Here is a 10,292-nt window from a genome sequence, read left to right on the forward strand (position 1 = left end):
CCAGCCCCCAGCCCCGCACACAGCAGGTGATTAACAAATGGCAACTACTAAGGCTGAGAGCAGAGCCATCAGGCCAGCCTGCCTGTCGGTGACATTTCTTAACTATGACCCTGGGCGAAGGACTTAATCCCTCTGCACGCAGATGCAGCATCTGCAAAATGAGGGCAGTTTCTGCCTCATAGGGCGGCGGTGAGGATTAGTGAGTTAATTTATGTCAAGTCCTCAGCACAGCACCCACCCTGTGTATTAATCTGTAACCACTGGTTTTGTCCGTTTCCCCTTGTCCTGGGCCAGGGAAGGGCTGATGCTGGGTCACGGTGGGGGTGAAAACAGATGGCATGAGGCAAGCTCAAGGGACCAAGGGTCAAAGACCGAAAAGCCCAGTTCTGGAGGCCCACCAAAGGCCAGAAATGGGCACTCAAGAAAGAGGTGGGAGCTGGGAGCCAGGGTGCACATCGCAGGAAGGTGAGGGGGCCACCAGGGAGCAGGGAGGGGCTCACAGAGTGCACTGGGCAGCTGACCGCCTGCCCCTGGGCCTCGCTGCTGGGGCTCTCCGGGGAACCCTGGGCCAGCAGAGCCAGCCAGTGAGGAAGAGGACATAGGCATTGAACGAATTTATTCATGAGAAAACTCGGGTCCGTCAGGAGACAATCTACTGGTTGCAAGCTCCAGAAGCTCTCGTCGGAACTGCCGCCGGCCGGGCACCCCCAGGCAGGGGGCAGGCAGGGCTGGCAGGCAGAGCTGGGCATGGAGGGGAGTTCCTCACTGCCTGCCTGCCCTTCCCGCCCCCTGGCCCCCACCCCCCCTCGAGGGTTAAAGTGCAGCTGGGAGGGAGGTGGGGGGTGGGACACTGGCTGCCCACGTGAGCCCTCGCCCCTCACTTCCTCCTCGGTTCTTGGGGCTCAGCCAGAGTCCATCCCACCAGGTCTCTCCTTGGAACCTCTGGGTCTTGGAACCTCCCCACTGTCAGATATTTAGAGAGGGCTCCCCAGGAGGGTAAGGCTGGCTCCATCAGCTTTCTGAGGGGCCTAGAGCTTGGGGGGCAGTGGGAGGCACTAAGATCTCAGGGAGGGAGTGGGGACCGATGCTCTTCTTCGGTGATGGTCTCGGGAGTCTTCCCCTCCCCCTGGTCCAGGAAAGTTCCTCCCTTGCCTCCCTCCACCCCCTGGAAAGCCAAGGAACCAGATAGGCCCAGAGAGCCTGGCTCCCGGCCCCGGGGCCATGAGTCAGCAGGGTCCTGCCCAGGCCTGACTCCCAACCCCGCCAGCGAGGGGAGGGCCACCGCGGTGCCAATGGGGAGAAGCCACCCTGGGGATGGGAGGCCCTTAGGGAAGCCTGCGGGGCTAGAGCTTCCTGCTTCTGCCATGGTCTTCCTAGCCGGGACCCAGCCCCTCCCTCAGGGCTGCTGCTGGCCAGTTGCCCACCCTCAGCTCAGCCCCCAGGGCCACCATCTGCACCCCCAGGGGCCCTGCCCCGCCATGGGCTGTGTGGGCCTTGGCCCAGCTCCCACCATCTTGGATGGCCTCACCCTCCCCCCCCAGCAGCTTAGCCAACTTCCTCCCCCTCCCAAGGGCGCATCTCTAGGAGGCAGACACGAAGAGACTCCCCTTGGAGAAAGAACCCTGAAGACCTCTGCTTCCTCCCCCACTCGTGAATATATTAAATTGTGCAGCTTGCTCCAGCCCCTCCCTGCAGATCTCCATGGCAACCGGAAAGCATTCCAAGTCCGAGTCTGAGTCCAAGTCCATCCAGCGCCAGCGGGGGGCTTCAGCCTCTCCCCGACTCCTCCCCCGGAGGGTGAGACCCCACATTCCACAGGGGCCGGAGGGGAGGACGAGCTGGGGCCTCAGTCCTCAGCCCCCTCTTCCTCGGCGTGGGGGGCCCCGGGGGGATCCTCGGGCTCAGGGGTCTGCCCGCCGGGGTGGGGGTGGGGGTGGGGGTGGGCGCCCGGTGGGGGGCCCGGCGCGTCCTCGCCCTGAACGTACACACTCAGCCCCTCGTGGCTGGGCTCCTTGCCGCACGCCTGGCAGCTGCAGTGCAGGATCTTCTCCACCAGCTTGTCCACCCTGGGCACCTCCTCGTGGCCGGGGCACTCCAAGGTCACCTGGAGAGGGCAGGAGAGAAGGGAGACATGTTCCCAAAGGCCTGGGGCAGGCAGGGAGGCTCCCAGGGTACCACACCTCATGGGACCAGGAATCCGAGAGAGCCCCGAATCCTGGGCCCTACGATACCCCAGTTAGGTCTGTGGGCCCATCCAGGGGGAGGGGGCTTGAGGCCCTGCAGGAGCCACCTGACTTGTCCACTCGCATCCACTTCTGCCACCTTCCTATCCATTCCCTCACAGCAGCCAGAGGGCACCCTGAGGGAAGAGACCCGCTGTGGCCTGCCCCTGCTTAAAATCCCCCTCGACGCTCCCACTGCACTTGGAGAAAAATCCTGACTCCTCACTAAGGCCACCCAGGACCTTCAGGCTGCCCCTGGCGGACCTCTCCACCCCTCACCCGGCACCACTCCTGCCAACTCTGTGCTGCCTGATGTGCCTGAGACTTGGCACATGCTGTTCCCTCTGCCCGGAAGGTCCTCGCCCAACCCATCCCCTACCACCTGTCCTCAGCTTTGCCCATTAACTTCTACTCAACCTCTGGATCTGAGTCCAGACATCACTTCCACAAAGATCCCCCTCCCAACCCCCCGCCCAGCTGAGGTTTGCCCCGTGTGAGCCCCTTCAGCATCTTGCTCTTCTCCTATTGTCACACTTCTGGTTGCCCTTCCTTCCTTTTCTTTCTCTCCTTCCTTCCACAGAGCACCTACTCCAGGCCAGCTCTGGAGACACAAGGACAGGCATGGTCCCTCAAGGAACTGAGAGTCTCATGGAGGAAAAAGACTTGCCAAAATCACCCAAATGCAGACGGAAAACTGTGGGTGTGACAAATGCTCAAGGCAGAGGCACATAGTACTCAGGGGTTCAGGAAGGGGGCCCTGAGAAAATGATGCTCAAGCCAAGAGCAGGAGGAACAGAAGTTAACTAGGTGAGGAGGAGGAGAAACATATTCCAGACAAGGACAAGAGTATGCGCAAAGGCCCTGTGGTGGCAGCAAGCAGAGTATGTATGAGAAACTAAAGGAGGTGAATTAGTGTCAAGTGTCAATCTAGTAAACAAGGTGAGAGAGGCAAGATGAAGCTAAATGACTGGTGAGCCAGGCCACACTGGGTCTCGTGGGGCCTGGCAAAGATTCTGGTCTCATCCTATAACAATGGGAAGCCACTGAAAGGATTTCAGCATGTGACTGACATCAGAATGGGGTTTCAGAGAGATCTCTTGTCCAGTACATGTTGGTGTCAGACTCATGAGCCATCACGTGGCAAGGACCACATCTGTATGCCCAGCACAAGCCTCGGACTCTGCACTGTGGCCAAGGGCAGTGCAGGCTCTGGGCGGAGGCTGGACAGGTAGGACAGTGGTACTCACGATCTCCCACATGGACTGGGCCGGCATGCAGGAGTCACAGTGCACCAGGGACTCCGTCGACTGTGGGAAGGTGTTGGGGACGCTGTAGCTGAAGCACTGTCCCAGGCACGCCCTGTGGGAGGAGAGGTCATGTGCCGTGTCACTGTGGTAGAGGCAGGGATGGGCAGTGCTGTCCTCTTCCTCCCTCCCGGGCCCCTGTCTTCACCCCCCTCATCCAGCCCCCGGATCCCACCTGTTCTGGATGGACTTGGCCTCACAACCGCTGTGGCCCACGATCTGGGTGATGTTTTTGGCCTCGCACCAGGCACTCTTGTCCGGGAACAGGGCCAGCTTGTTGATGGGCGGTGGAGCGGCCAGCAGCATGGCAGGGAGGACGGCTCCCACCAGGACCCAGAGCATTGTGCCCGTGGCCTTTAGAGCCCTAGAACAGAGCACAGACTGGAGGTAAGGCCAGCCGCGCCCAGGCCGGTGGGCAGTGGGGGCGGTGGTGTTACGAGCATGGACTCTGACACCTGACTGCCCGGGTTCAAATCTCAGCTTTACCACTTACGAGCCTGGCACAGCCTTGGACAAGTTGTTTCTCCTTTAGGAACCTCCAAAATGGGGCTGCTGATAGTATGTGCAGCAGGTGGGTATCACAAAGATGAATGTTCCATGGAAAGCCCTCAGCAGAGAGGCTAGCAGAGAATAAACACTCCATATGTGTTAGTTCTTTTTATAGTTTACTGTGTAGCTTTGAGTAAGTTACTTTTTATCTCTTCACCTAAAAAACAGGGATGGTAACAGTGCAGATGGCAAAGGAGGGCAGCAATTACTGAAGATGACACAGTTTCCAAGCACAGCTGAGGGCTGAACAATTATTAGCTCCCTCCTCACTTTGACGTCATGGATCCTCCAGGAAACACAAAAACAATGCCCACCCCGGGCCTGTCCTCGAGGGGCTGGCCATCCAGCCGTCTCCTGGACATGCTGCCACAGTTGTCAGCATTCTGATGTCAGGAAGCTAGCCTCCAAATCCAGGTCACCGTAAATTCTTATGCTACCTTGGCTGGCTGGACCTCAGGCAAGAAAACTAACCCCAAACCAGACTGTATTTCTTTTTTGGATGCCCCACCAAAGCCTCGAGTCCTAAGTCTACATACACATTGTTATATCCAGCTCCATCCTAACCCCTGAGTCAAGCAGCAGACAAGCCAAGCTGAGCACTGGACCCTCTGGAAACTGGCTGGAGCAAGACACTGAGGCAATACCAGAATTTGCCAGAAGATGGCGCTGCAGGGCAGAGTGAGTGTCAGACAGATTCTGCTCAGAGGGGACTCTCCCAGTGTCCCCCCAACTTTACGTTCTGTAGGGTTCACAGACTCCCCGCCCCACTCCCCTGGTCCCCAGTCAAAAGGCATGGAGGATTAAGGCTTAGGAGAGATTCGGAGATGAAGGCAATGCCCATGCGAGGGTCCTTTGGGGACAGGGCCCTGGGGAAGGGGTGCTGGTCTGCGAGGCAGGAGTCCACACATGCTGACCTGGTCCAGCTCAGTCAGTCTGGGATTCTGTGTCTTGGGACAGTCCCCAGAGGGGCCTGGGTGGGGCTAAATCAGGAGCAGGGCGAGGGACTATCCCACCGGTCCCACAGATGCCCAGCATTAGAGTCGAGTTGGCTCAGGGCTGGGCACCCCATTCAGAACACCCCACCCTCAGCCCACTTTCTGAAGGTACTCTGTCAAGTGTCTGGGGAGAAGAGATGTTGAGGGGGGTCTTGCCGGCTCCTGCAGTGAAAACCGAGGGGGGCTGGCTCAGCTGGGCTTGCAGGAGGGCGCCGGCCAGCCTGCAGGGCTGTGACCACCTCCACAGCCCTGTGCTCTCTGTTGGTCCACGGGTCCCCTCAGCCCCTGCCCCTTCGCCCTGCAGGAGGCCTCCCATCTCCCTGGATCCCAACACCTGCGTGATCCCTGCTCCCAGCCCAGCGGGGTGGGGGAAGTGGGCAGGGCAGGAGGTGGCGAGTCCAGACAGCCGGCCCCCATCCCAAGTGAGTCTGTGTCACAACCCAGGCTCGCACCCACACACTTCCGGTCTCGCTCACAACACTGACAGCAAAGCCCATGTTTTCAGTACAACCACATCCTCACAAAATAGAACGGACTTGTTCCTAAGTGGCAACCTAATTTTTCAACACGCTTAGCATCCGGGAGGCTTCCTCACCCCAAGGGAGCCGGCCTCCGAGTCAGGGTCTGACCAGGCAGCCAGAGGCCCTCCTGAGGCCAGAGGAACACGTCCTATACCTGACCCCATCACGGTTCCTCGGAAGGTCAGGCCTGGGGGGCCAGGGAGGTGACTGGGCAGGGCATGATGTTCAGGTCCCCTGAGGACTTGAAATTGAGGTTGGGGTTGTAACAGAAGCAGCCCGGAGAGGGACACCGGCTCTGACCTGGAGCTGGAATCGGGAGAGGTTAGAACGGAGTCTATGGACCAGAACCAGGCTCGGGGGGAGCAGAGTGGAGACCGGGGTTGGGTTAATAACGAGGTTTATTGGGAGACGGGATAACAGTGAGCGTCTTAGGGGAGTCAGTGGGCTGGAGGATGGGGAGTGGTTATTAGGGTCGCATTGTAACAGAAGCTGAGGAGAAAGGAGATAAACCGAGGCAGAAGGCCACTCCCCCCTTCATCTTCCACCCTCGCTAGTACACAGCTGAGAGTTGATCCTAAGGGCCAGCTGTGCCCACCGAGGGGGCCCTGTAACCCCACCCACCAGGCCCGGCCAGGACTCAGGGGAGAGGGTGGGGCCACACTCGGCTCCCCAGGCCAGCAGCCCTGAGCTCCAGCAGAAGCAGGGCCCCCGGAATCTCCCACATCAAGTGCCAGCCCCCCCACCCAGGAGCTGTGTGACTTCTGGAAATTTGACCTCTCTGCACCCACCTGCCTCACCCCTGAAACAGGGAGCACGGCCCTGTCCTTGGAGAACGACTGGGAGGATGCGCTGAAGGCACCCAGCAGACACCCAGCTGAGGCCAGTCCTCCCCCGGGGGCTCATGGGAGGCAGGGCAACCCTCTGAGCCGAAGCTGGGGCCCGGAGGACGCCAGGCTCGTCCCTCCACACGCCTTTGCCATCAGGACACATCGGCTGCCCTCCTGCCCCCACAAACCCCCGCTGCCCGCCTTCACACTGGGGTGGGCTTTTGGCTAGCGGTTTTATTTTTTGTCGCTTTATGCTTTTTTGTTTTTCCAAGCAACAACGCAGCTAAGTTTTTTTACACAGCAGTCAGACCTTCCTTCCTGAGACTCCAGAGCGTCACCCGCGGATTCTCATCCTTCCTCCCTGCCCCGAAGGTCACACAGCAAGTCAGGGGGCTCCCAGAACGCCGGCGGGAGGGAAGAGGGGGATCCCCCTTGCTTTGCAGAGGCATTGTCCCAGGGTTCCCTGGCAAGCCCTTGTCCTGGGTCATGCAGTTCAACACTTGTGTACTGAGCACCTTCCAGGAGGCAGGAGACGGAGATGAGGGGAAGGGCAGGGGAGCTGGGGTCCCGGACCCTACGCCCACCCGAGAGCCCGGAGCCCAGAGGGGGAGGTTGAGGGAGGGGGGTTAAGAGGAGGCAGTGGCTCAGAGCAGGGGCGGTCAGAGACAGCTGTGGGGGCAGTGGGGAGAGACGCCTCACTGTGGGTTTAATCCGGGATCACCATCAGGCCCCGGTGGTGGGGACTGGAAGGGCTCCTGGCTGAGGGACCTGCAGGGGCCGAGGCACGGAGAGCGCATCCCTCGCCGTGGGTCCAGCACACCTCTCCCGGGCCGCGGTCGTCAGAGCTGGTTCCATCCGTGGCCTGCGCCCTGGGCTGAGGGCTTTGCCTCTATTCATTTATTCAGTTCTTACAACTGCCCCACGACAGAGGGATTCTTTCCCCATTTTATAGAGGAGGAAACTGAGGCCCGGAGAGGTTAAGAGATTCACTTGAGCTTACACGTTAGTAAATGGAACCAAGATTTGAATTGCACAGTCACAGGGGGACCAGCTACCTCTGCAGATCATTCACAGAGGAGGAAGCAAGAGCGGGAGGAAGAGAAAGGGCCGGGGAGGGGCCGGGGTGGCCAGGAGGCCCGGGGCCCCCACCAGCGGGCAGGGCCTCTCACCCGGAGGAGCCCTCGGCAGCAGCCACCACCGGGGCTGGAAGCTTGGGAGCCCCTCGGAGCAGAATTCAGATCGCCCCATCAATGCCCTGGAGATGAGCGCGTGGCCACAACAGATCCCTGTCCCCGGGGCCAGGCAGGGACCCGGCTGCCCTTCCTCAGAGGAGCGGCCAGGCTTCAACGAGGGCGGCCTGGTCCCGGGGGGTGCTTCCTACCACCCACCTCACCGCCCACTCCCAAATCCACCCTCTCCAGACCCTCAGCTGCCTCGGGCACATCTGACACGTTCTGAGGCTGCCAGGCTGCCAATGACACAGAAAGGAAGTTGCCCGGGGCGGAACCCTGGCTGACCCATCCAAGCACGATGGAAACTGAGGCACAGATCAAGGAAGGGCCCCACGCCCCCATCTCCACATCAGGGAAGAGGGCAAAAAACAAACACAGGAGACCTGCCTCAGGAAGGGCAGGGGGTGGGGAGCAAGAACGCAGGCTTCGGGCTCCGGCCTTTGGGGTGCTCCCTACATTTCCACATCTACCAGAACCCAGCTTCTTCCCTGAGATGCACTGAAAACTCAGATGCCCGGGCCCCAGCCCCGGATATTCTCACCCCACAGGTCTGGGGTGTGTCCTGGGCTCTCACAGGATTCTGAGGTCCAGCCAGGTCACTATGGACCCCCAAGTCCCCAGAGAAGGGTCCCCCATAACAGCAGTGCTGACAGGGGCCACCCACCCCACTGCTTGGATTCTAGTGCCTAGAAACAGGTCTTAAATTCACCAGAGGGGCCTAGATTTCAAGGAAGACCTCCAGCCGGTCCCACCCACTGTGAAACCCTTTGTCGAGCAGAGTCGATTTTGTATAACAAGTGAACAATTGCTCCCCATTTCCTCTTCTGGGTAAATCTGAATATTCAGGGTCACTTAAGGCCAGGTATACCTCCAGCTTAGCTTTCTCTCTCTCTCTCTCTCTCTCTCTCTCTCTCTCACTTATACACACACACACACACACAAAGGGCAGGGTCTGGGTCTCCTCCATTCTCCACAACGGACTGACAGACATGGGTTCAAATCCCAGCTCAGCCACTTTAACCTTCCTGTGCCTCAGTTTCCTCATCTGCCAAATGGAAACAGCAGTGAGACCCATCTCACAGGGCAGCTGTGAGAATTAAACTGAAGACGTGCATGGAAACCTCTGGACAGGGCGCCTGTCACGAGATGAGGCCTTGGGAGACGTCACCAGGAGCGCTGGCCTGGACTCACCCTGGGCCACTCACCCTCCCTGAACTCTGCCCACGCCCTTCTGCCTCCCACGTGCCCCGTTACCCCCTCTGCCCCCCACGCCCTCCCACCGGATCCTGGGTGGGTCCTGAGGAGATCTAAATCCAGGGTCACATCTGCCCCCATGAAACTGGATTTAGGGTGAATCTGAGGGGAAATGCAAGCAAATGAGATGATGGCTGGGAAAGGGTTTTACAAACTGTTGAGTGCTGCCCAACAGGCTTGCCTGCCAGGGTGGGAGCCGAGAGGAAGAGCCCGCTCAGACTCTAATCCTCAGGCCACTCACTGAAGGGACAGGGTCGTGGAAAGACCAGCCCCCTCTGGAATCCAACTTGGAGAAAACAGGCTCAGCCTGGCTGCCAGGCTGTGCAGGCCAGGCACAGAGGGTGTGGTGTTGGTGGCGGCAGCCCTAGGCTTGGGGATCAGCAAGGGAGAGGCCACTGCCGCAGGCCTTCAAATGAGTGCAAGGACCTCCTTGAATGGTGCAACTGATAAGGCGGTGTCAGACCCCAGCCTTGGTCGGCTCAGCAGGGCCTCCCAGGCTGGCTCTGGGGTCTGAGGACAAGCTGAGGCCCAGACTCACCCACTGACTCTCTGTGCGCCTGGAGGCAGGACAGTCTAATGGTCACAGACCCAGCCACTGACCACTTGCCTCACCTCCTTGGCCTCACGTTTGCCCCCTGTCATGGGGAGTGTGGCCTGGGAATGTCGGTTTTAGCAGATTCCCTCAAGGGGAGGCTGGCTCCAGCGTGTTGCTCCAGGCCCCTGTGATTCCATGACCCCAGTCTCACCGCAGGGTGGCTTCCTTCCTTCCGTCAGCGCTGGCACAGCATGAACCAACTGTCCAGGGAGCGGACACGCCGGGCCAAGCCCATGCCCAGAAGGCCTGCCTGCCTCTGCCAGGCAGCTCCACCTTCCTGGCGACAGCCCCCGGCCCAGGCCTCGGCCCTCCTATCCACAGACCCTCCTGCCCACAGACGAAGAGCTGTCTCCAAAACAAATCTATGCTAATGAGCTGCTGCAGGGCTGGCCTACACATCTGCTCAGCAGAAGTCCCAGTGCAGACCTCACCAGCATCGCTGCCCACTCCAGCAGCCTCAGACCCTTGGGGTTGGGGGGAGGGGGGGATGGAGCTAAACTCAGTCTGAAATTTCACTTTAAAAGAATGAGGTTATATTCGCTGCTAACGCAGAGCACTATTTCCCGTCCACCCCTCCAAGCCCACAGGCCCAGGAAAAAGAGGTCCAACTTGCAAGGGGGGGCGGGGGGGGGGGTCACCAAGGAAATGCTCCAGGCTTGCCTTTTCTTTGGCCCCAACTAAAGGCAAACGACACCCAAGCAGCCCCAGCATCTGGGGGAGTTCCAGGAGGCTGGTGGTTTCCACAGTAACAAAGGGTGAGGGGCTTCTTGTTGACAAATTGCTTCCCCACCCC

At 59.7% G+C, this 10,292-nt stretch overlaps 1 protein-coding gene across 1 annotated transcript; it reads right to left on the reverse strand.

The window, feature by feature from the left end:
- Positions 1-599: 599 nt before the first annotated feature.
- On the reverse strand, positions 600-9,913 carry NBL1 (NBL1, DAN family BMP antagonist). The gene is made up of 4 exons (XM_046660902.1): positions 9,651-9,913; positions 3,702-3,890; positions 3,470-3,581; positions 600-2,104 (listed from the first exon to the last, which is right to left on the reverse strand). The coding sequence occupies exons 1-4, from the start codon at positions 9,896-9,898 to the stop codon at positions 1,847-1,849; spliced, it is 807 nt and encodes a 268-aa protein (XP_046516858.1). The 5' UTR covers positions 9,899-9,913; the 3' UTR covers positions 600-1,846.
- Between the last annotated feature and the right edge of the window lie 379 nt (positions 9,914-10,292).

This window comes from Equus quagga, chromosome 5 (genome assembly GCF_021613505.1).
Source record: "Equus quagga isolate Etosha38 chromosome 5, UCLA_HA_Equagga_1.0, whole genome shotgun sequence".
Taxonomy (NCBI): domain Eukaryota; kingdom Metazoa; phylum Chordata; class Mammalia; order Perissodactyla; family Equidae; genus Equus; species Equus quagga.

Coding starts and splice junctions, on each gene's coding strand:
- NBL1 (XM_046660902.1), bottom strand. CDS start 9,898: ATGTGTAGGCCAGCCCTGCAGCAGCTCATTAGCATAGATTTGTTTTGG. Junction 3,891..9,650: donor AGGAAGGAAGCCACCCTGCG/GTGAGACTGGGG, acceptor GCTCTGTTCTAG/GGCTCTAAAGGCCACGGGCA. Junction 3,582..3,701: donor GCCAAGTCCATCCAGAACAG/GTGGGATCCGGG, acceptor CTCCTCCCACAG/GGCGTGCCTGGGACAGTGCT.